At 44.2% G+C, this 26,316-nt stretch overlaps 1 protein-coding gene across 1 annotated transcript in view; it reads left to right on the forward strand.

Annotated features, from left to right (window-relative positions):
• The window catches only part of FSTL4 (follistatin like 4), a 404,300-nt gene that overhangs the window by 362,760 nt on the left and 15,224 nt on the right, over positions 1-26,316 (forward strand). The window contains exons 9-13 of the mRNA XM_082725661.1: positions 12,602-12,763; positions 13,155-13,289; positions 14,269-14,295; positions 17,466-17,584; positions 22,061-22,210. Of these exons, the coding sequence (XP_082581787.1) occupies positions 12,602-12,763; positions 13,155-13,289; positions 14,269-14,295; positions 17,466-17,584; positions 22,061-22,210 (593 nt within the window). The remainder of the gene's footprint in view (positions 1-12,601; positions 12,764-13,154; positions 13,290-14,268; positions 14,296-17,465; positions 17,585-22,060; positions 22,211-26,316) is intronic.

Here is a 26,316-nt window from a genome sequence, read left to right on the forward strand (position 1 = left end):
ATTTCACTGAGAGGGGTATTAAAGTCCCCTACTATTATTGTATTATTGTCTATGTGTTCCTTTGATTTTGTTATTAATTGGTTTATATAGTTGGCTGCTCCCATGTTAGGGGCATAGATATTTAAAATTGTTAGATCTTCTTGTTGGACAGACCCTTTGAGTATGATATAGTGTCCTTCCCCATCTCTTATTATGGCCTTTGGTTGAAAATCTAATTTGCGGGTGCCTGGGTGGCTCAGTGGATTGGGCCGCTGCCTTCGGCTCGAGTCATGATCTCAGGGTCCTGGGATCGAGTCCCGCATCGGGCTCTCTGCTCAGCAGGGAGCCTGCTTCCCTCTCTCTCTCTGCCTGCCTCTCTGTCTACTGTGATCTCTCTCTGTCAAATGAATAAATAAAATCTTAAAAAAAAAAAAAATCTAATTTGCCTGAAATAAGGATTGCCACCCCAGCTTTCTTTTGATGTTCATTAGCATGGTAAATGGTTTTCCACCCCTTCACTTTATATCTGGAGGTGTCTTTGGGTCTAAAATGAGTTTCTTGTAGACAGAATATTGATGGGTTTTGGTTTTTTATCCATTCTGATATCATGGGTCTTTTGATTGGGGCATTTAGCCCATTTACATTCAGGGTAACTCTTAAAAGATAAGAATTTAGTGTCATTGTATTGCCTGTAAGGTGACTGTTACTGTATATTGTCTCTATTCCTTTCTAGTCTATGTTACTTGTAGGCTCTCTCTTTGCTTAGAGGACCCTTTTCAATATTTCCTGTAGGGCTTATTTGGTGTTTGCAGGTTCTTTTAATTTTTTGTTTGTCCTGGAAGCTTTTTCTCTCTCCTCCTATTTTCAATTACAGTCTAGCTGGATATAATATTCTTGGCTGCATTGTTTGCTCATTTAGTGCTCTGAATATATTATACCAAATATATTATGCCAAATCTCTGTTGATAGGTCTTCTGCCAATCTAATATTCATACCATTGTAGATTACAGACTTCTTGTCCCGATCTGCTTTCAGGATTTTCCCTTTGTCTCTGAGACTTGTAAGTTTTACTATTTGATGACAGGGTATGACCTATTTTTATAGATTTTTGAGGGGCATTCTCTTTGCCTCCTGGATGTTAATGCCTGATTCCTTCCCCAAATTAGGGAAATTCTCTGCTATAATTTGTTCCAATATACCTTCTTCCTCTCTCTCTCTTTCTACTTTTTCTGGAATCCCAATTATTCTAATATTCTTTTGTCTCATGGTATCACTTATCTCTCACATTCTCCCCTTGTGGTCCAGTAGTTGCTTATCTCTCTTTTCCTCAGCTTCTTTATTCTCTGTCATTTGGTCTTCTATATCATTAATTTTCTCTTCTGTCTCATTTATCCTAACAGTAAGAGCCTTCATTTTTATTGTACCTCATTAATTGCCTTTTTTATTTTGACTTGGTTAGACTTTAGTTCTTTTATTTCTCCAGAAAGGGATTCTCTATTATCTTCTATGCTTTTTTCATGCCCAGCTAGTAGCTTTATCATCATTCTAAACTCTGGTTCTAACATCTTACTAATGTCCATATTGATTAGGTCCCTGGCTATTGGTACTGCCTCTTTTTCTTTTTTTGGAGGTGAGTTTTTCCATTTTGTCATTTTGTCCAGAGAAGAATAGATGAATGAGAGAAGGAAATTCTAAAAAAATTTACAACAACCACAGAAAAATACATACTAAACAAATCAAAAGAGACCAGAAACCAGGGTGAAAAGAAAGGGAAAAAAAAGAAATAAAAAGGAATATGATCAGGATGGGGAATAGAACAGAGCCACATACTAGAATTTGGATGTACTTTGGTCTATTAGAAGAAACTGTATCCCAAAATTTCAAAGAAAGAAAAATTTATATATATAAAAAATAAGGTTAAATACAACAAAGGGATGGACTATGATGTAAAAATGAAAATTAAAAAAAGATTTTAAAAAAGGAATTCATAAGATGTTGGTTAAAATAGGAATGAAGAACAATTAAAAAATAGAAAAAGAAAAAAGTAAAAATTTTAAAAATTAACTTTCAAAGACTAAAGAATCATGGGGGAAAGCTATGAATTCTATGTGCTGTATTCCCATAGCTCTGGAGTTTAACAGTTCTCTTGGATCAGTGAACTTGGTCTTGGCTGGATGTTCTTGCTGATCTCTCAGGGAGGAGCCTATTGCAGGTTCTCAAACATCTTTGCCCAAGGCAAAATTGCACCACCCTTGCCAGGGGCCGGGCTAAGTAACCTGTGCAGTTTTGGTCTTGGGAGCTTTTGTTCCTTGAGCGCTTTCCATAGAGCTTTAGAGGACAGGTATGAAGACGGTGGCCTCTCAATCTCTGACCCAGAGGAGCCAAGAGCTTGGAGCCCCACTCCTCAGTGTGCCTTCAGAGAAAAGCAGTCAATCCCTCCTGTCTCTCTGGTCTCTGACCACACTCTGAGCTCACCCAGCCTGTGACCATGCATTTCTATATCTGGGGCATGGACCCATTTGGAGTCTCCAAACCCAGCCGATTCCTGCAGCACTCCCATACCACTCCTACTGGAGGAGGAAGGGGCGAGTCTCCCCAGATCTGCCTGTTGGGTCCCTGTTCTTCAAGCAGGGGCCCAACTATGCTGTGGATCATTGTTCATGGCAATGCCAAGCTGAGAGGTCACTCTTCAGCTCTGTCTCTGCATTCCATTTCCCAACTCCAATACCTGGGGGCTCTGCCACACTCAGACACCCCTGGCCTTTCTGTGACCGAACAGGTCCTGAGACCACACTGTCCCTGCATGGGCACCAACCCCCCTTAGCCTCTGGAGCAATGTCCCTCAGCGGAGCAAACTTCTAAAAGTTCTGAACCCGTGCTTCTCAGCTCTATCACTTGCCAGGAGCCAGACCTTTCCCCTACAGCCTATCTTCCTGTATATCAACTCAGATTCACTTTTCCACATGTCTTAACTTCCAGAAAGTGGTCGCTTTTCTGTTCATAGAATCGCCGATGCTATTTTGTTCGATCTCCTGTTGAGTTCATAGGTGTTCAGAATGGTTTGAAAACTATCTAGCTGAATTCCTGGCACCAGATGAAATTTAGATCTGCTATTCCTCTGCTGTCTTGCTCCTGCCCCTCCTAGGAGCACTATTTTTAACAGCTTTATTGGGGTGTAATTGATTTACAAAAAAAAAATACTTAATGCATACAGTTTGTATACTGGGACTCATATACATGGGACATACCCCTGATATATCGCCACAATCCAGGTAATACACATATCTATCACCTCCAAAAGTTTCCTTGTGTTCCTATGTTTTGTTTTTGTTTGCGATAAAAACATGTCACATGAGATCTCCCACTCTTAATGGATTTTTTAATGTATAGTACAGTATTTTTGACTATAGAACTCATGATATGCAAAAGATCTCTAGGACTCATTCATCTTGCATAACTGTAAGTAGCACTTGAAAAATTTTCAAGTATTCTCTTCCTGATTAATTCTTCTCCATACTTTTAAGTTTCCTTTTTTTTCTTGTTGAAGTATTATCAACATATAGTATCCTATTAGTTTCAGGTGTGCATCATAATAATTCAGCATTTTTGTACATTATGAAATGATGCCAATGATAAATTGTTACCATCTGTCACTAGGCACGGTTGTTACAATATTATTGATTATATTCCCTATGCTATAAATTTCATCCCAGTGACTTGTTTTATAAATGGAAGTTTCTACCTCTTCATCTCCATCCCCTCTTCTGCCCACTCCACAACCCCTCCACCCTCTGGTAATGAGCAGTGTTTTTCCTGTATCTATGAATCTGTTTTTGCTTTGTTTGTTCATTTGTTTTGTTTTTTTAGATTCCATGTATAAGTGAAATCATACAATATGTGTCTTTGTCAGATTTCACTCTTACTTTATTTAGTGTAGGTTCTGCAATGATGTCACAAACGGTAATATTTCATTCTTTTTTATGGCTGAGTAATATTTTACTCTGTGTGTGTGTGTGTGTGTGTGTGTGTGTGTGTGTGTGTGTGTTTATCATCTTTATCCATTCCTCTATGATTCCATTCTTCTTAGATTGCTTCATATGCTGGCTCTTGTAACTAATGCTGTAGTGAACATCAGTATGCATTCATGTGTTCAGATTGGGGTTTTTGTTTTCTTCAGATAAATGCCCAGAAGTGAATTGCTAGCTCATACAGTAACTTTCAACTTTTTGACGAACCCCCACACTCTTCTTCACAGTGGCTGCATCAATGGATATTCATACCAACAGTTTACAAGGGTTCTCTTTCTTCTACAGTCTCACCCATGCTTGTTATTGTCTTTTTGATATTAGCCAATCTGGACAGGTGTGAAGTGAGATCTCAATGTGGTTCTGTTTTGCCTTTCCCTGATGATGAGTGATGAAGAGAACATTTTCATATCCCTTTTGGATCTCTATGTTGTCTTGGTAAGAACGTCTATTCAAGTCCTCTGTCCATTTCTTCATTGGGTTATTTGTGTATTTTTTGTGTTAAGTTGTGTAGGTGCTTTAAACTTACTTTGGATACTAACTCCTTAGCAGACATAAGATTTGAAAAACCATTCTCCCATTCAGTAAGTTGCCTTTTCATTTGTTGATCATTCCCTTTGCTGTGCAAAAGCTTTCTAGTTTGATGTAGCCCCATTTATATTGGCTTTTGCTGCTGTTGTCTGAAGAGATAGGTCCAAAAACAGATCACTAAGCCTGATGTCAGAGAACTTACCACATATGTTTTCTTCTAGAAATTTTTTGGTCTTAGGTATTATACTCAAGTCTTTAAGCCAATTTTAATTTAATTTTTGCATGTAGCTGTTCAGTTTTCCCAACAGTATAGAGGAGACTCACTTTTCCCCCACTGTATACTCTTGCTTTCTTTATCATAGATATATTGACCATTATATATGTGAGTTTTTTCCTGGGCTTTCTGTTTTATCCCATTGATTTGTGTGTTCTTTCTTGTGCCAGTACCACACTATTTTGGTTAATATAGTTTTATAGCATAGTTTGAAATCAGGGAGTGTGAAACCTTCAGTTTTCTTCTTCTTTCCCAAGATTGCTTTGTCTATGTCTTTTGTGGTCCGTACAGATTTTAGGATTCTTTGTTCTAATTATGCAAAAAAAATGCCTTTGGCATTTTGTTGGGGATTGCAGTGAATCTGTAGATTTCTTACAGTAGTATGGGTATTTTAACAATATTAATTCTCCCAGTCCATGAGCACAGAATCTTTCCATTTATTTGTGTCTCCTTCAGTTTCTTTCATGAGATGCTTAGAGTTTTCAGAGTACAAATCTTTCACCTCCTTGGTTAAGTTTATTCCTAGGTATTTTATTCTTTTTTTTAAGATTTTATTTATTTATTGGACAGACAGAGATCACAAGTAGGCAGAGAGGCAGGCAGAGAGAGAGAGGAAGGGAAGCAGGCTCCCCGCTGAGCAGGGAGCCTGATGCGTGGCTTGATCCCAGCACCCTGAGATCATGACCTGAGCCGAAGGCAGAGGCGTAACCCACTGAGCCACCCATGTGCCCCCATTTTATTCTTTTTTGATGGAATCATAAGTGGGATTATTTTCTTAATTTCTCTTTCTAATAGCTTATAGTATATGGAAATTGAGCCAATTTGTTTGTTGATTTTGTATGCTTTGAGTTTACTGTAAACATTTATCAGTTCTAGTAGGTTTTTGGTGCAGTCTAGAGTTATCCATATATAGTATCATGTCATTTGCAAATAGAGACAGTTTTACTCTTTTCTTTCCAATTTGGCTGCATTGTATTTCTTTTTCTTGCCTAATTGCTGTGGCTAGAACTTCCAGTACTGTGTTGCATAAAAGTGGCAAGAGTGGGCGTTCTTGTCTTGTTACTGACCTTAGAGGAAAAGCTCGCAACTTTTCACCATTGAGTGTGATGTTTGCTATGGGTTTGTCATATATGGCCTTTATTATGTTGTGGTATGTTCCTCCTAGACCCACTTTGTTGAGAGTTTTTATCATTATGATTTCCTTTTAAGTGATCCATTTCATTAGGATTTTCATATTTATTACCTATAATTGAATATAGTATTTTCATATTTTTTAATTCCCTGTGTCTGTTTTTTTTAAGATTTTATGTATTTATTTGACAGAGAGAAATCACAAGTAGATGGAGAGGCAGGCAGAGAGAGAGAGGGAAGCAGGCTCCCTGCTGAGCAGAGAGCCCGATGCGGGACTTGATCCCAGGACCCTGAGATCATGACCTGAGCCGAAGGCAGCGGCTTAACCCACTGAGCCACCCAGGCGCCCCGTGTTCTGTTTTTTTAATTGATCAATCTTTCCAGAGATTAGTCTCTTATTGATATATAGATAGATAGATAGATATACACACACATATATACATACAGCCAGCCTTCAATTTATCTGTCAGTTCCATTCTTTTTTGACTGATTCATTCCCTTCTGCTTCTCCATTGATTCTTCCCTCACCTTCTTTAAATCTACTTTATGTGTGTTAGGCAGTCTTGTATAAAAAAAAAAAAGGGTGATCTAGCAAGAGCCCAAGTTGATTAACTTCCAGGTCATGGCCACCCACACTGTAGAACTCAGAATGCTCTACCACCTTCTCCAACTCCCCACTAGTCCAGTGCTCCTCAACCCCCCAGTTCTAGCTCTGTGCCCTTGAATAACACCCTCCTGACCAAAACACTACTACCTATTCTACTTGAACCCCATTCTTGTCTCTTCCAAATTGATGGTGTAGGGAATTTGCCTAGATAAATTATTATTCCTTTCCACTTTGAACAATATAATCAGAGAAGGGATATCAACGTCCCTGTTCTAAGAAGCCTTCTAGATATGCCTTAGCTAGAGCCCTATTTACATCCTCCATCCCAGTGGCCTGAGCTGCAACTAGACTCTTCTGCCACACCCTGGAACTCTTCCCCAGAAACACCAATAGAGAAACTGGTAAATTACTCACATTGTGTTCTTGTTGATTCTCTGTGCACTTTGTCACAGGTTGCCTCTGAGTTTTTCTTAGAGAAACAACTCTGGGATATTTTCAAGGTGGGTTCATGCCCTTTGCTGATTTTTCCACTTTCTCTTCAGCCCCCTAGCTTTGCCCTATAGATGAACCAGAGGAAAGATTAGAAACTCAGACTGAGCTAATCAGACAACTAGTAGCCTCCTAAGGAGTTCTGACAGGAGTTGCACAGTCTACTTCTCACAATGAGGCAATGGAGTTTTTCCTTAGTCCTCAGGCTTCCCAAGCACAGATCACTAGAAATCTTGCTCATTTTCTGGGATTAACAATTGTATCTCCTTCTACCTAAGCATCAATGTGTTCTACTCTGCTCCCAAGGAAAATCTCTCTCCTAAAGTATGGGGACACTTTGCCTTATCAGGTAATAGGAGTGTCCAGATACCTTTGGAGAAATGTAGTGGCCTGCTTCATGAGGAATCCATCTTCCACCTTCCCAAAAGGTGTGTGTTGAGTGGAATATCCAGGTGTCATTACATAAGATAATTGGAAGCCATTTTGGACATATGTAGAGTAAAATATATGGATAGGTAAGAACCCTCATTTCCACTGAAAAATGATAATTATTTTCTAGGCCCAGAGCTAGGAGTAAAAGGAAAGATTCTCCCAACAATCTTTACTTTCTTCAGGGACCTCCCCCCCACAGATGGCCCAAATAAGAAAGGTCAGAGATCTGTGGTGAGTGGAGACACCTTGCTCACCCATGGTCTTCATTTTTTTTATTAAGATGCCTTCTCCCATTCTGTCAGTTGTCTTTTGGTTTTGTTGACTATTTCCTTGGCTGTGCAAAAGCTTATGATCTTGATGAGGTCCCAACAGTTCCTTTTTGCCCTTGCTTCCCCTGCCTTTGGTGATGTTTCTAGAAAGAAGTTGCTGTGGTTGACATTGAAGAGGTTGCTGCCTGTGTTCTCCTCAAGGATTTTGATGGGTTCCTGTCTCACATTGAGGTCTTTAATCCATTCTGAGTCTATTCTTGGGTGTGGTATAAGGAAAAAGTCAGTTTCATTCTTCTGCATGTGGCTGTCCAATTTTTCCAACACCATTTGTTGAAGAGACTGTCTTTTTTCTTTTTTCCATTGGACATTCTTTCCCGCTTTGCCAAAAGATAGTTGACCAGATAGTTGACAGAGATAGGGCTCTCTGTTGTGTTCTGTTGATCTATATGTCTGTTTTTGTGCCAGTACCATACAGTCTTGATGATGACAGCTTTGTAACAGAGTTTGAAGTCTGGAATTGGGATGCCACCAACTTTGGTTTTCTTTTTCAATATTCCTCCTAGGGTCTTTTTTGGTTCCATACAAATTTTAGGATTATTTGTTCCAGCTCTGTGAAAGAAGTTGATGGTATTTTGACAGGGATTGCACTGAATGTATAGATTGCTCTAAGTAGCGTAGACATTTTCACAATATTTGTTCTTCTAGTCCATGAGCATGGAATGTTTTTCCATTTCTTTGTGTCTTCCTCAGTTTCTTTCATGAGTACTTTATAGTTTTCTGAGTACAGATTCTTTGCCTCCTTGGTTATATTTATTCCCATGTATCTTATAGTGTTGGGTACATTTTATAGTGTTGGGTACAGTTGTAAATGGTATCAACTCCTTAATTTCTCTTCCTTCTACCTTGTTGGTGTCTAGAAATTCAACTGCTTTCTGAGCATTTATTTTATATCCTGACATTTTACTGAATTCCTGTATGAGTTCTAGCAGTATTGGGGTGAAGTCTTTTGGGTTTCCACGTAAAGTATATCATCTGCAGAGAGTGAGAGTTTGACTTCTTCCTTGCTGATTCAGATGCCTTTTATTTCTTTGTTGTCTGATTGCTGAGGCTACAACTTCTAGCACTATGTTGAACACCCGTGATGATTTTGGACATCCCTGCTGTGTTCTTGACCTTAGGGGGAAAGCTCTCCATTTTTCCCCATTGAGAATGATATTTGCTGTGGGTTTTTCATAGATGGCTTTGATGATATTGAGTGATATGTGTATCCTCTATGCCTACACTGAAGAGTTTTGATCAAAAAAAAAAAATGCTGTACTTTGTCAGATGCTTTTTCTGCATCTATTAAGAGTATCATATGGTTCCTGTGCTTTCTTTTATTAATGTATTGTATCACATTGATTTGTGGATGTTGAACCAACTTTGTAGCCCAGGAATAAATCCCACTTGGTTGTGGTGAATAATGTACTGTTAATGTACTGTTGGATCCTATTGGCTAGTATTTTGGGGAGAATTTTTGCTTGTGTCTCTTCAGGAATATTGGTCTGTAATTCTCTTTTTTGTGGGGTCTTTGTCTGGTTTGGGGATCAAGGGAATACTGGCCTCCTAAAATGAGTTTGGGAGTTTTCCTTCCATTTCTATTTTTTGGAACAGTTTCAGGAGAATAGATATTAATTCTTCTCTAAGTGTTTTGTATAATTCCCCTGGGAAGCTGTCTGGCCCTGGGCTCTTGTTTGTTGGGAGATTTGGGATGAATGCTTCAATCTCCATACTGGTTATGGTTTTGTCCAGGTTTTCAATTTCTTCCTGGTTCAGTTTTGGTTGTTTTTACATCTCTAGGAATGCATCCATTTCTTCCATATTGTCAAATTTGCTGGTGTATTGTTGCTCATAATATGTTCTTGTAATTGTTTGTATTTCTTTGGTGTTGGTTGTGATCGCTCCTCTTTCATCATGATTTTATTTATTTGGGTCTTTTCTCTTTTCTTTTTGATAAGTCTGGTCAAGGGTTTATCAATCTTATTAATTATTTCAAAGAACCAGCTCCTACTTTTGTTTATTTATTCTATGGTTCTTTTGGTTTCTATTTCATTGATTTCTGCTCTGATCTTTATTATTGCTCTCCTGCTGGGTTTAGGCATTCTTTGCTGTTCTTTTTCCAGCTCTGTTAGGTGTAGGATTAGGTTGTGTACTTGAGACCTTTCTTGTTTCTTGAGAAAGGCTTATATTGCTGTATTCTTTCCTCTCAGGACTGCCTTTGCTTTGCCCAAAGATTTTGAACAGTTGTGTTTTATTTTAATTTGTTTCCATGAATTTTTTCAATTCTTTAATTTCCTGGTTGACCCGTTCATTCTTTAGTAGGATGCTCTTTAGTCTCCATGTATTTGAGTTCTTTCCAACTTTCCTCTTGTGATTGAGTACTAGTTTCAAAGCATTGTAGTCTGAAAATATGTAGGGAATGATCCCAATCTTTTGGTACCAGTTGAGACCCGATTTGTGACTCAGGATATAATCTATTCTGGAGAATGTTCCATGTGCACTAGAGAAGAATGTGTATTCTGTTACTTTAGGATGGAATGTTCTAAATATATCTGTGATATCCTTCTGGTCACTTGTGTCATTTAAAGCCTTTATTGCCTTGTTGATCTTTTACTTCAATGATCTGTCCATTTCAGTAAGGGGGTGTTAAAGTCCCATACTATTATTGTATTATTGTTGATGTGTTTTTTGGATTTTGTTATTAATTGGTTTATATAATTGGCTGCTCCCATATTAGGGGCATAGATATTTTAAATTGTTCGATCTTCTTGTTGGACAGACCCTTTAAGTATGAAAAAGTGTCCTTCCTCATCTCTTATTACAGTCTTTGGTTGAAAATCTAATTTTCCTGATATAAGGATTGCCACCCTAGCTTTTGTTTGATGTCCATTAGCATGGTAAATGGTTTTCCACCCCCTCACTTTATATCTGGAGAGGTCTTTGGGTCTAAAATGAGTTTCTTGTAGACCGCATATTGATGGATCTCTCTCTTTTTTTAAGATTTTTATTTATTTATTTGACAGACAGAGATCACAAGTAGGCAAAGAGGCAGGCAGAGAGAGGAAGGGAATCAGGCTCCTTGCTGAGCAGAGAGCCCATCGTGAGGCTCAATCCCAGGACCTTGAGATCATAACCCAAGCCAAAGGCAGAGACTTTAACCCACTGAGCCACCCAGGCACCCCTCTTTTTTGTTTTTTTTTTTATCCATTCTGTTACTCTGTGTCTTTTGATTAGGGCATTTCACCCACTTACATTCAGGGTAACTCTTGAAAGATATGAATTCAGTGCCATTGTATTGCCTATAAGGTGACTATTACTGTATATCATCTCTGTTCCTTTCTGGTCTGTTACTTTGGGCTCTCTTTGCTTAGAGTACCTCTTTCAACATTTCCTGTAGGGCTGGTTTAGTGTTTTCAAATTTTTTTAATTTTTGTTTATCCTGGAAGCTTTTTCTCTCTCCTTCTATTTTCAATGACAGCTTAGCTGGATATAGTATTATTGGCTGCATCGTTTGCTCATTTAGTGCTTTCAATATATCATGCCAGTCCTTTCTGGCCTGCCAGGTCTCTGTGGATTAGTTACCAATCTAATATTTCCACCATGTATTTTACAGATCTCTTGTCCTGAGCTGCTTTCAGGATTTTCTCTTTGTCACTGAGACTTGTAAGTTTTACTATTAGATGATGGGGTGTGGACCTATTTTTATTTATTTTAAGTGGGGGTTCTCTGAGCCTCCTGGATTTTGATGCTTGTTCCCTTTGCCAAATTAGGGAAATTCTCTGCTATAATTTGTTCCATTATGCCTTCTTCCCCTCTCTCTCTTTCTTCTTCTTCTGGGAACTCAATTATTCAAATATTGTTTTGTCCCTGCACGGGCTCCACCCCCTGCTTAGCCTCTGGAGCAACATCCCTCAGCAGAGCAGACTTCTAAAGGTTCTGATTTTGTGCTCCACTGCTCTACCACTTGCCATAATCTGGCCCCTTCCCCACAGTCTATCTTCCTGTCTCTTTGGATTCACTTTTCCGCACGTCCTACCTTCTGGAAAGTGGTCAGTTTTCTGTTCCTGGAATTGCTGCTCTTCTCTTCTCTCTCCTGTTGAGTTTGTAGGTGTTCAGGATGGTTTGATAACTATCTAGCTGAACTCCTAGTACCTGATGATAATCTTGGTCTCCTACTCCTCAGCCATCTTGCTCCTTCCCCCTCACCCATGTTCTTCTGATGAATGGGCCAGGTCACATCCTCAGCCCTGAACTTGGCTGCCAGGGCTCATGGCTGAGCCAAGGAGGGCACACTTTCCTTTCACCCATGTTGTGGGGGGTGAGAAGTGGGGAAATAACAGTAATTCATAGGAAAATCAAAGGATTTCCCCAGAGTAGTGATGTAATTAGTAGCCTTGCCAGTCATTGACCATAAATGCTTTGTGAAGCACTTCCTGCAAATAATTAAGCCCCTGTCCAATTTCTTTCCAATAACAGAAATAATATATCTGAATTTTATTCATTCAAAAATAAATGTACAGTGGCTGTTGCTCTTCACATGTGGCAGCTGAACAGCATTCAATATCTGGATGTCTTTCTGATCATATTTAGAATAATGGTGAAAGCCATGAATTACAAGGCACAAAGCCTGACATGTTTATTGCTCACAATTTTTTATAGTCCTTTCTTTGAGGGCTTGAGCTGCTGAACAGGATGACTATGAGCTAGTTACAAAAAGAACTCCAGAGCTGCATCTCAGTTCACCCTCGGGAGCAGGTATGGGGCCAGAGCATGGGCCCAAGGCCAGGTTAGGGCCCTGTCTGACCAGCACCAACTTCATCCACAGTGCCACCAGTCATCCGTGTGTATCCAGAGACGCAGGCACAGGAGCCCGGGGTGGCAGCCAGTCTGAAATGTCACGCAGAGGGCATTCCTATGCCTAGAATCACTTGGCTGAAAAATGGCATGGATGTCTCAACCCAGATGTCGAAACAGCTTTCCCTATTAGGTAAGAACTGCCCTCGGTGCCTCTCTGCTCTTCCCGTCAAGTTCAAGCTGACACTTTCCACAGTGAAATGAGAGAGATGATTTGTTTCTAAGTCAGATGTGTTAGGAGTGAACAAATGTCTCCCCAAATTCTCCTGCTACCTGCACTCACACAGATCTTGTGGGCTTTTTGAGCGCACAGATGATAAGCTGTCAATCCTGTCCCAAGTCAGCTTCAGTTTAGTTCAGCTGATCGAGCCCTTTCTGGGCGTGTATCACGGATGTTGGTTGCCCTCATCCCTGCTGAGGGCCTATGTTTTTAACATCACTACTCTGGATAAAAGGAAGATTGCGGGGTGGGGAGGGGGGAGTCCCAGCTAAGCAGACCATCTTGAGCACTGTCCTTCCTCCAGCCAATGGGAGTGAACTGCACATCGGCAGTGTTCGGTATGAAGACACAGGGGCGTATACCTGCATCGCCAGAAATGAAGTGGGCGTGGACGAGGATATCTCCTCACTTTTCATTGAAGACTCAGCTAGAAAGACCCGTGAGTCCACTCTTGCCTCGGAGCTCCTCATTGTGCTGGTTGGTGGGTGTTGGGTGCAAGGGGACCAACTGACTGACCAAGGCCACACCCACCATCCATGAGCCCCTGAAGACAGGGGTAAACTCCCATATTCTCTTGTGCTCACAGCTGGGGCAGGGGTGCCCAGAGGTAAGCAGACCTTCCCTGGCAACCTCAACAGCACACAGACAGGGAAGTTCCCTGGAAGCAGAGAGTGTCCAAGACCACAAGGAAGCTTACATGTCCTAGCCTCACTTCTGCCTCCTACTTGCTGTATAGACTAGAACCTCTGCCCCTTACCCATAAAAGTTCTCCTCCTCTCCACCCACCAGTCCGTGACACAGATTCCATATGTGATAGACTAGATATCCGTTCATGATTTTTATCACATGCTGATGTTCCACCATGGCCCAGGAAGTGGCCCAGCCACACATGCACACATAAACTTGACTCCAGGGATTATCTCCCACCTGTATGCCCTCCCACGTAGCCACCATTCCCCTGAGTGGCTCTGGACACGAGTGGTAGCTAGGATCTCTTGCCCTTGTTTAAAGACTCCAAGCTGAGTCTTCATCATCAAAGGAGATCATCAGAATAGTGTCTCAGATGGTCTTCCTTGGAGAATCCTAGCTGAAAATCAGCCTGGCTTTTGGAAGTAATCAAGAACTCTGGGAGAATGTTCCTTTCTCCTTGTCAACCACAGAAGAGATCCCATTAGTAGGCCCAATTTCAGAGACTAATTAGAAATTGAAAGTGTCCTGAGACCTAGAAACATTTGTCCACATCCAGAGTCCCATCAGAGGGCTGTTGCTTGGCAGTGAGTGGGGCAGACTCCATACACGAGGGATTAGGTAGCCATCCATCCCTGAAAGGAATCACTACAGTAAACTGCTGACATTGCTTTGTTCTTTTTTCCTTCCCTCAATCATGTTTCCGGTCTCCTGATTCTCTGACGCTGTAGTTGCAAACATTCTGTGGCGAGAGGAAGGTACTAAGTTTTATACTTCTATGTTGTGCTTGTGACCACCTGTGTTTATATTTCCATCATGGGCCATATTTCCATGGGCCACCATCAGCTTTCCCAGATACCATGCAGTCCCCATCAGTGTGGTCCACCTGCCAGATTGGGAGGGCGGAGGTCAATGACAAGGGTCACATGCTGAGAAGCAGATTTTAAAATGTACTTGTGTCTTTAATGGACACCAGTCCGTTAGAACTTAAAAGTGAGAAGTTGCTATCTAAAGCTGTTTGAAACCGTCACTGAAGCAGATTACTTGGCAGGAGTCCCTGGTTGGATGAGGCCTTCAACTTTTTTCCAGAAGGTGATATTGGTTCTGGAGTTTTCAAAGTTTAGGCATACACTTTGAGGAAATGCCGAAGAAAAAGGCCACCATGATTTCTATAAATGTATATTTTTAAATGAATAGATTTTTTAAAATTTTATTTATCAAACCATCTTTAGATACTAGGTTGGACCCTTAAAAAAATGGCCATTCATGTATGTCAAAAATGGTCTAATACTAACAATTTCATGTGGTTCAAAAAACAGCAGGCCCATGTGGGAACTGGGTTATAGGGCCTGAGTCACCCTTTGTGGACCCCGGCCAAGTGCAGCCCCTCCATCAGAGCAGAGTTCACATCACCTGGAGGTAACTTACTCTCCAGGATGGGGCTTGATTAGTGGATGGGGGTTTCAGGGAGGAGATGAGAAGCAGAATGCATCCCGTGATTTCAGGGTTACACACAAAATCTCCTCTTTAAAAGCTGGCCTATTTCCTGTCTCATTTTTTTCCTGGTAAACATTTCCTCGTGGCATTTCCTAGAGTCTGGCATATGCATGCGTGCACATACTCAGAACAATTTCCTGAATGTCAGGCACTGCTGCTCACAGTAAGCCACAGAGCAAAACAAAAGCAGAACCTGAAAAATGAGGAATTGATGCCAGTAGGCGTTCGGATTCCTTGGGAAGACAGGTTGTAGCAACTGCCACTCACCGTGGACAGCCGTCCCCCAATGCTGCCCAACCTAACTCTAAGTCACAATGCATGTAGAGAGCTTTCCCTCTGGGTCTTTAAGAGGTGGTAATTTTCTAAAATTGCATTCACTACAAAGAGACTCAAGTTTCAAAAGCGGAGACCAGCAAAGAATGCAGGAGACCCTGTGATGTATGAAACAGAGCACTAGAGGTCTCACATTGAGGACAACTTAAGACCCCCAGCTGCTTTTTGGCTGCGGGGTGACTGGTGCAACAAGTGCCATCCTGCCTGGACAGACAGCTGCTTGTACCCTTCGCAGCTGGAACTAGGAAATACAGGAGCATAACCCACAGGCCAGCAGGCCGCAGGGATCTGTCCCATCTCAACAAGAGAAATGAGATGATTGGGGCATGCCACAGCAAAGAAAGCCCCTTTGTGCCCTGTTAGGAGAAATTCCACTCAGACAGAACCCTTCAGGGGACTGGATCAGGAGGCTGGCTCTGTCTCCTGTGAAGTCAGTTGTTTGGCGAGGCCCGCGTTCCACTGCTGACCGTGAGTGAGGCTGTGCTTCGCCTGCCACGTGGCCACAGCTGCAACCCCACATGGGGTCCCCAAGCTTTCAGGCTTACCTTGGTCCTTGCAGCTGTCCACTTCCTGAGAGACCCTGGGAGGCCAAGAGACCTCAGGGACAGGGGCTTTGACTCTTTTGCTTCTTTCACAGAGCAAAAGAAGTTTGCCAGGTGAGAGTAGACAGAGAGAAGGCCCCTGGGGACAGAGCACATTTGGACCAGAAGCTGGGATGTCCTGGGAGCTGAGACCAGGCCCCTTCCTGTAGCTCTTGGGACAGGCTGCCCAGCACCCGCAGGATTCCCCAGAGAGACCTGTGCAGGGTGCTCCCAGACACTGCTAGCTTCTGAGAGCCTGGGGTCAAGTTGTGCCCAGCGGCAGAGCCCTCCTTTCCAGCCCCTCCCTCAGGACAGAAGAGCAGCAGCTAAGACTGTGTCCTGGAGTCAGTGACCTTGGTCCACCCCAGGCACTGGGGCTTCCCAGGCAGGAAGGGCCTGAGGCCCAGAAAACTGCCTGCAGAGTCACTGGAAGCAGGTGGAATGTTGGCTCCTATTTCGTGTTGTATGGTTTTCTAACACTGAAAACCTACCCAGATAGTCAATGAAGTCAGTATGCTGGGTCTCTCAGCATGCTAGGAAAGAGCATGTTTTTCATAGATTTAATTTTCTTAGCATTTATGGAAAACTGTTGAATATTCCACCTTCACAAGAAATAAAATGAGGGAGAAAGGAAAGGAGAACTTAAACTTACCAATTTTGTGCCATCTTTATGTTTTATGTTGAGGCACGGTGAGAGCCTGGAGTAGGGGTTTGGGGTCCAGCCCCGGCTCTGGTGTAAATCCAAGTAGCCTCCACCAAGCCCCTTCCCTTCCCTGGACCTCAGTTTTTTGTCTTGTAATAAGGAGGCCAAACTAGACCCTCCCAGGTCCCCTTCTCTGCTACTCTGAGGTTTCTCCCCACATGGCCACACCAGGGCGGTGGTGGGAGCTGACAAGCGGGCCTGACCAGGCTGGGGCTCCATCGCCTGACCTGGGGCTGCCACAGAGAAAATGGTGAGGCAGAGGTGGGAGCAGCCTATCTTGAAGGAGGGATTTGCCGGCACCAACAGGCCAGGGTGAAACTGGCACAAAGGAGTACCAGCCACAACATTCTTAGGTTCCTAGGAGTGGTGTAGCACATAAATGTGCTGAAAAAAAAAAAAAAAAAATAAGAGGCTTTGCTTTTCTGTCATGATCTGACCCATCTGATTTGACTAGTTGACAAGAGACGAAAGACCAAATGTATGCTAGAGCCAAGGCTGTCATGTATTTGCCGACTTGTGTCGGTGGCTAGCCCGCGGTGCCCTAGGGCAGAAGCACGTGTCTGGAAGGATAGCCTGGGGTTCACAGAGCCCTCATCTGTGGAGTGATTCACAGGCCTCTGACACTTTCTCCCTGGGCTGCCCACATACCTCCTGCTTAGCTCATGTCACCTTGACCAGGCCCCCACACTTTGTGCCTGTACCACACGCAGCCAAACCGCAGGGGTGGGTCTGCCCAGCGTGGCACGTGACTCTACTTAGGAGCTGGCTGCTGGGGATGAGGGTGCATAACCACGGCTGTCTTTGCTCCTCCCAGGCCTCAGCGTGGGGAACATGTTCTATGTCTTCTCTGACGATGGCATCATCATCCTGCATCCCGTGGACTGTGAGATCCAGAGGCACCTCCGACCCACCGAGAAGATCTTCATGAGCTATGTAAGTGTCTGTGCCTGAGAGCCGGTCTTCCACCCAGGTTCCGTTTGCTATATGTGGTGTGGTTCCACGTGCATTCCAAGGCTCCATAACATCCATGGGAGGTTAAGAGTTGAAGGTCTCATTCCTTAGGCCTTCCATGCACAGAGCCCTGGGTGATGCCCAAGGCTTACAGATGGGTTTCTCTTCTCCACTAGTTCACAGAGAGAGGATGGCCACAGCAGGTGCTGCTTGAAGGAGCTGCAAAGTGCACTGGGACACTGAGGGGATGAGGCCTCTCTAGACCCAGGGAGGACCAAGTCAGAGAAGGCTCTCCAGCAGGGCACCCCTGGGCCCAGTTGTGAAGAACAAGTAGGAACTGGGGATGCGTTTCTAAAGGGAATGTTATAAACATGGCACTTGGTGGCATAAAGTGACATGTCACATCTGGGTAATTGCAATACTTGGTCTGAGATTAAGATGACTGAGGCCAGGGTTAAAGCTGAGGTTTTAGTGGCAGATCTTGAAAGTTCTGGGGATGCCTGGAGGACCTCAAATGAATCACGGCCCTGGTGGGGCTGCTTTAGAACAAGTGTGGGGCCCCAGTGAGGGTAGAGATGAGTGGGACAGGATTGGAAGCCCAGAAGCAGGTGTACAGGCTGTTGTGAATATCTGGGTGAGAGAGGGTAGTGACCTAGCCAAGTCAGGGGCAGTGGCAATGGGAATAACTGAGTAGATTTAGTGTTATATCAGCAGGCACCACAAGGGTCATCTGGGGTCTTGCTAGGAGGAACAGACTGTCCTTCACTCAGGAGGAGAGGCAGGTTAGGGGTACTGTTCATTCTCTTGTCACCGTAGGAGGCATGTGCCACATTCTCCGTCTCGTGCTGGGATCCCAAAAGCAGGGAAGATAAGTTCCTCATCAAAGAGGCAAGGGTGGCCTACGATGTGAATTTGAGACACCCATGGGACACAAGCATAGAAACATCCAGAAGATGAGGACAAGGAGGGGATGGGCCCTGGTGAGCTAGAGAGCCCATGGCTCCCTGGCAGGCAAAAAAAAAAAAAAAATAGCTTTAAGGAAGCCTGGAGAACATGGGTCATAGAACTCACAGATAGCTAAGTTTACAAAAGGAAGTGATCCTCAACCAGTCACTAGAGGAGGTGAGCTGCGAGGGTCTCAGTGGCCTCTGAAGAATCAGGGGAGAGAGCGTGCAAGATGAGAATGCCCCAAGCATCAGAGGTGCTATGAAGTATGAGGCCAGGGGCACAATGGCCATGCCACATGGATGAAGGCCACAGAGATGATTGCCAGTGGCAGGTCCAAGAAAGTCTTTCTAGCCCTCTAGACCCAGCTTTCCACAGGTGTCCCCCAGACAGTGCTTCCCCACCCACCCCACCCCAGGGCTCTGTCCCTCCTGTTGGTTTCTCTCTGGGTCTTATGTTGGTGGTTTCCTACCTAAGGTGTACCCTTAGCTACTTGACGGTAGAAGTATGACATTAACCCAGAAGAGTTGTCAGCAGGCCCACCAGGCCTCTCCTCAAGGCCCGATGTGAAGGAACCAGTGAGGGGGGACAGGCCTGGAGCTCATGGGGGAGCTCAGAGTCCTGCCGCCTGCTTGCTGCACTGCCATGCTGGCTTGCAGTGTGTCTCCAGCATTCGTAGCTCCGGACCAGCTGTTTTCCAGGCTATTTCATTTGAATTAATTATATTTTAGATCTGCTATCCCGATGAACTTTTCTTCCATGTAACAGCCGTGAAACCATCTAGAATGAGTGGTCTAGTTAATTTCTAGCAGTTCGGTGTAAATAATTGCACCCTGTCACATGGGCACTAATTTCTCACAGATTTGCAATAACCTGTAGCTCGAGGGAAATCTCTGAAATCCTAACCACGACTCACATTTCCTAAAAAGCTAGAACAAGACACAGTAGGAGAGACCCCACCGGCCTTTCAGACAGCACCAGACCATGGTGAGCTATGGAACAGTCCCAACCAACCGTGTTCTCCTCTAGAAAATGCCCCACCACCACCTCCCAACAGGGTTACCGTGATGCGAGCCTCTGCTGAAAGCACTGAGCCAGCAGGAGGTTGGCATGTCTTCTCTCAGGTGTCTCTGCTGGATAAGGGGGCCACTCTGGGCATTGGGAAGCAGCACATGTAGGAGGCAAGGGCACAGGCTTCCCAGCCAGGCACCCCTGGGTTCACATCCCACCTCTGTCCCTCAGCAGGGCTGAGTGGCTTTAGACCAGTGACCTAACCCCTGCCAGCCTCTGTTTTCTCATGTGTGAATGGGGGTAGTTGTGAGAACTGAATGTGATGCTGGGCAGTGGCCAGGGTGTAAGGTGACAGCTCTGCCCCAAAGCTATTGCAGTCATTCAGGAAAGACCTGGAAAGTAGATGAACTCAGGGATGGAGGAGGTCGTCTCCATAGTCCATGGTAACTCACTTGTGGCGGACTATAGAAGAGAAGGAAGCGACAAGGGTGACAGGCTTGGTCCTGGCTGGCCAGACCTGGTGAGAGGGGCAGGTATGGTGAAGAGGGTCAGCTCAGGGTGGTTGGCTGAGTATGAGGGGCTCTGGGAAAACCAAGCGAGGACTGAAGAGGGCAGCTCTGAGCTAAAGACATAGATCTGGGAGCCGTCTGCATCTGGGCGTTGGCTAAAGCCAGAGCGGTAGACAAGACCACCAAGGGTATGTATGAGCGCTTTGATTTGGGTACCTGAACAGAACCCTGGGGGCCAGTAGCTACAGGATGGGCAGACCAAGAGGGGAACCACAAGGAGACTGAGACAGAGTTGAGTGAGAGTCATGATAAAAAAAAAAAAAATGAGACTGTATATCCTAGAAGGTAAGGAAAAAGAGGGTCCCCCTTTTCACTCATTTATTCATTCAACAAATATACTGAGGCACCCATTCCGTGCCAGGCCTTTACTATGTGCTAAAGATATAGCAGTGAAGCAGACAGACAAAGAGCCCGTCACAAAGCATTCCAGTGACAGAAGAAAGCCTAAAAAGATGTAGCCAGATCAGTGCACGACGTCAGGTGGAAATGACCAATGCAGCCAGGTACAGGGGTGAAGTGTGCTGGCGGTGCTCGGCCAATGAAGGGGGCAGGAGGGCGGCATGAGGGAAGGAGAGCAAGCACAGCGGGGACGGGAGAGAAAAGCTGAAGGTCAGAGGAGTAGCAGGAGCCAAAGGGGACGGGGCCTACTTGACTTCCGGGAAACCTTGGCTCCTCTTCTGAGCCAGAAGGAATGTTAATGAAGTGGAGGGTGTTGAGGAGAGGAGAGGTGCGGGCAGACTCTCAGGGATGCCCTTGAATTCTGTGTTGAGAATGGGGGGCGGGGGAGGGGTGGTGGAATCAAGGAGTACGACAGGGATGCTACAGCGGTTACTCAGCAGATAGTGTGGCCTGAGCCCGGGTGATGGAGGTGGGAGCAGTGAGGCAACGTCAAATTCTGAACGTATTTTGAAGGCAGAGCTGAAATTATTTATTTGTTTGTTTGTTTGTTTTCAGCATAACAGTATTCCTTGTTGTTGCACCACACCCAGTGCTCCGTGCAATCCGTGCCCTCTCTAATACCCACCACCTGGTTCCCCCAACCTCCCACCCCCCGCCACTTCAAACCCCTCAGATTGTTTTTCAGAGTCCATAGTCTCATGGTTCACCTCCCCTTCCCTGATGACTGAGAGGATGAGGAGAAAAAGAGGACTCAAAGATGGCCATCAGGGTTTTGGTCTAAGGAAGGAAAACAGTGGAGCTGCCATTTTATTAAAGGAATGAGCAGGATTGGGAGGTAAAATTGGGAGTTGACTTTGAACTCTCTCAAGTTTGAGGTGTACAGCAAATAGCCAAGTAGAGTGAGGTGGTTGGCTGCGTATGTCTGGAGTTCAGAGAAGAGGCTCTAACTAAAGGTACAAATTTGGGAGCTGTATGCCCGTAGATGGTATTTGATGCTATCAGTTGAGATGAGATGAGCAAAGGGAGTAGATTTTGAAGAGGAAAAATCATTGAGGGACTGACCCCTGTGCATTCTGACATATAGAGACCAAGAGATCGGCAGACTGAGCAGGATCCAGCCTGTTGGGTGGGGGAGCTGGGGGAAGGAAGCAAAGAATAGGCAGCATGGAGTCAAGTGATACCCCAAGTTCAAATAAAAAGGGGGAGCAGGTTTAATTTAATAAGTGAGAAGTCTGGAGCGCTGAGCTCAGTGCAGACAGGGAAGTTCGTACCCAGGGGAAGAAGGCAGGCCTGGCGCTGCTCATTAAAAAAAAAAAAAAAAAAAAAAAAAAACCACATGCAAAGGGAGTTCCAGCCTCATGAGTGGGAAGTGGTGGAGGTGAATGTTCAAAACAGGTGATGTGGGAGGGCTGGTGTGGCATGTTTGTGGGTTCTAAGAAGGGCACAGGGACGGGGGCGGTGAGGGAGAGGGAACCCACACAGGCCAGGGGCCAAGGGGATTAAGAAGATCCATGACAGCCTGTCTCCTTTACAGGAAGAAATCTGTCCCCAAGGGGAAGGAAATGCCACCCAGCCGTGCCAGTGGGCCTCAGCCGTGAACGTCCGGCACCGGTACATCTACGTGGCCCAGCCAGCACTGAACAGAGTCCTTGTGGTCGACGTGCAAGCCCAGAAAGTTCTACAGGTACATCTCTCTAAGGGAGTGAGGGTGCCAGGGGCACAGGGGCACAGCCGGCCACATTCCCATTCTGGGAGCAGAGGACTAGAGGACAGTGAGAAGCGGGAAGTGGTGAAGGGGGGGTAACGCATGGCCGAAGCCACAGAGGGTTTTCATCCAGGCAGTGACCTCATCCCACTTAGACTCTGAAACAGGCAGACTCTGCTAACCAATGGCAGAGCAGGGCAGCGTCGTGGCTACTGAAATAATTCAGGCATGAACTGCCGCCGGCCATGAAGGTGGCAAGGACCGACCAGATTCTTGATAGATCTTAAGTGTGGAAAGATTTTCTGCTGGGTCGAATGAAAGTTTTAAGAGCGGGAAATCAGGTTGTTGGGGGCTTTTCGTTACTTTGAGGAACAGTAGAATGGTGATGCCATTTACTGTGTGTGGTGGATTGAATAACGGCCCCAAGATGGCCACTTTCCCATGCCCAGAACCTATAAATGTCTCCTCAGGCACAGGCGCCTCTGCAGAGGTGATTATGGTAAGGATGTGTAAATGGACTATTACGGGGGATGACCTGGGTGAGCCCTTCCTCAATGCGAGTGCAAGTACCGGTATCAGAGGGAGGCAAGGAGAAATGTGACTGTTAGGGGCAGGAGGCACTGGGAGGACTAGAGCACACTGGGGCTCTGCTGGCTTTGAAGATGGGGGAAGGGGCCGTGAGCCAAGGACCGCAGCGCTAGCGGTCGGCAAAGTCAAGGGAACATACTTTCCCCTCTAGCCTCTAGAGAGGGCACTGCCCTGCAGCCATCCTTGTTCAGCCCAGGGAAATTTAATTTGGACTTTGAAACTCCAGAACTGTAAAAAAATTAAATTGGTGTGGTTCTAAGCCACTAAGTGTGTGGTAGTAGGTTATCATAGTAATAGGAAAATAATGCACTCTCTAGAGCAGGTGGTGTGGCAGGTGGTATAGGCCATGGAGCAGGAAGACAGAAAAATTAGGAATTTGGGTTTAGACCTGCTAAGTGTTCATTGCTATTATAAATGTTCATTGGGGCGCCTTGGTGATTTCTTCCGTTGAGTGTATGACTCTTGATTTCGGCTCAGGTCATGATCTCCAGGCTGTGGGTTCAAGCCCCATGTCAGGCTCTGCACTCAGTGAGGAGTCTGCTTCTCCCTCTCCCACTGCCCCTCCTCCCTGCTCATGCTCTCTAAAATAAATTTTTTTAAAAAATAAAAATAAAAATGTAAGTAGAGACATCAAATAAGCAATTGGATGAACAGGTCTGGAGGCCAGCGAGAGCTCTAGGCCAGAGAGGTCAGGGTGGATATGGTCACCGTACCACGTGTTACATCCAGAGAAGCAGATGAAATGACTGGAGGTAGTACAGATGGAGAAGAGGTCAAGCTTGGAGCCCTGACACACTCCAGCACTTAAAGATCAGGAAGGAGAGAAGAAGCCAACAAGGAGACCAAGCGGGAGCTTAAAAGGTAGGAAGAAAATTGGGGGGAGGAAGAAATGAAGAAAAGAAGTGTTTTAAGAATGGTGTCCAATAGAGCTGAGCATTTTCAAATCACCAAGACTAAGAACTGACCATTGGATTTGGTGTCCCATGGATTACCCTGGAACAGATAGAATGATCATGCAATACAAGCTTGCGGTCAAAGAAGTACAATCATTGTGAGGGGGTTTGCTGTAAATATGAGTAAAAGGAGTCAAATGAGACAATAGGTAGAAGAGCATAGAGAAGAAGTTTCTTTAGAATAGATGACATTACAGCGTTTTTATGTATATATGTATGAATACCATGCTAAAAAAAAACAAAACCCTCCCACACATCTTTCATTTCTTCTGCATCACTGAAGTAGGCAGAAGTCAGTGGAATCCAGGGCAGAGAAGGAGAGATGCAAGCTTTGGATAAAATCACATTCTTTCATATAACCGAAGGAAATGGAGAATATTCAGGAACACTTACAAAGAGGTGACAGTTACAACTGGGGGCAGGTGGATGAACATCTCTTGTGGTTGCTTTTATTTTCTCCTTGAAGAAAGAAGGAAAATGATCACCCAGCCTGGAGGTTTGAGGAGAGAGGGGAAGGGTGCATTTAAGATTGAACTGACCAGGCCACTGTGCTAGGACTGCTGGGTGACAGCAAAGGCCTACTGAAGGCTTGTGGATCAAGGGAGAAAGTGAGGCCAGTGAGCAGGGCTGTGGTTGTCTTCCTAGCAATGCCCCTGTGCATGCTCATTGCAGGGGGAATGTGGGTGTGACCTGGGTTGTGGTTTCTCCAGGCCACTTGGGCAGAAGATTTTCTCTTAGTGATTTTTCTGGCCAGTGAACATAACTCTGAGTAATTTCAATCCTTTGACACTCACTGAAGCTTGCTGTATGACCCAGCTTGGAATCAATGTGGATAAAAATGTTCCACATGCACTTTAAAAGAATGTGTGTTCTAATGGTAGATACAGTATTTTGTATACATGTCAATTATGGCAAGTTTATTTGTTGCATTGTTCAGATCTTCTAAGTCATTTTCTCCTTTGTCCACTTAGTTTACCAGCTGCTGAGAGGTGTGTTGAAGTCTCACACTGTGGTTGTAGGTTTATCTAAAGTACATCCATTTTTTTATAGGATTTATTTTTTTGTTTAATTTTTCTGAGAAGGAAATACATTCTAGGTGGGACCAACATTGCGGGGAGGGATAACTGAGAAGATGAAAGATCTCCTCAGTGGTGTTGTATTATGAGCCCTTGACAGGCTCCCAAAGATCTACTTCAATTCAAGTGGAAGGTACATAAAATTGTGTTACAATCCCCCAAAATACTGCCTGGGCATTTACTGAACCAATTTATTAAATGCCTTCTCTGTACCCAAAATTGGATATAGAAAAGGGGGAGTAAGATACAAAATTGATAGAAGATATTGTTGCTGCTGTTTATAATCATCAAGAAACTTTTTTTAGTTTTTTTTTTACATAAAATGTATTATTTCTTTCAGGGGTACAGGTCTGTGATTCATCAGTCTTACACAATTCACAGTGCTCACCATAGCACATACCCTCCCCAATGTCCAACACCCAGCCACCCCATCTCTCCCACTCCCCTCCACTCCAGCAACCCTGTTAGTTTCATGAGATTAAGAGTCTCTTATGGTTTCTCTCCCTTTGTGATTTCATCTTGTTTCATATTTCCCTCCCTTCCCCTATGATCCTATCTTGTTTCTCAAATTCCTTATGTCAGTTAGATCATCTGATAATTGTTTTTCACTGATTGACTTATTTCATTTAGCATAATACCCTCTAATTCCATCCATGTCATTGCAATGGCAAGATTTGGGGGTTTTTGTGGCTGCATAATATTTCAGTGTGTGTGTGTGTGTGTGTGTGTGTGTGTGTGTGTGTGTGTGTACATACATACATACATACCAGAGCTTCTGTATCCATTCATCTGTTGATGGACATCTGGGCTCTTTACATAGTTTGGCTATTGTGGACATTGCTGCTATAAACATGGGGGTGCACATGCCCCTTTGGATCACTACATTTGTATCTTTAGGGTAAATAGTAGTGCAATTTCTGGTCGTAGGAGATCTCTATTTTCAACTATTTGAGGAACCCCCATATTGTTTTCCAGAGTGGCTGCACCAGCTTGCATTCCCACCAACAGTGTAGGAGGGTTCCCCTTTCTCCGCATCCTCACCAACATCTGTCGTTTCCTGACTTGTTAATTTTAGCCATTCTGACTGGTGTGGAGTGGTATCTCACTGTGGTTTTGATTTGTATTTCCATGATGCCAAGTGATGTTGAGCACTTTTTCATGTGTCTGTTGGCCATCTGGATGTCTTCTTTGCAGAAATGTCTGTTCATGTCCTCTGCCCATTTCTTTATTGGATTATTTGTTCTTTGGGTGTTGAATTCAATACATTCTTTATAGATTTTGGATACCAGCTGTTGATCTGTCATTTGCAAGTCTCTTCTCCCATTCTGTCAGTTGTCTTTTGGTTTTGTTGACTTTTTCCTTGGCTGTGCACAAGCTTTTGATCTTCATGAAGTCCCAATAATTCACTTTTGCCCTTACTTCCCTTGCTTTTGGTGATGTTTCTAGAAAGAAGTTGCTGTGGCTGAGG

Source organism: Mustela nivalis (assembly GCF_964662115.1).
Source record: "Mustela nivalis genome assembly, chromosome: 3".
NCBI classification, from domain to species: domain Eukaryota; kingdom Metazoa; phylum Chordata; class Mammalia; order Carnivora; family Mustelidae; genus Mustela; species Mustela nivalis.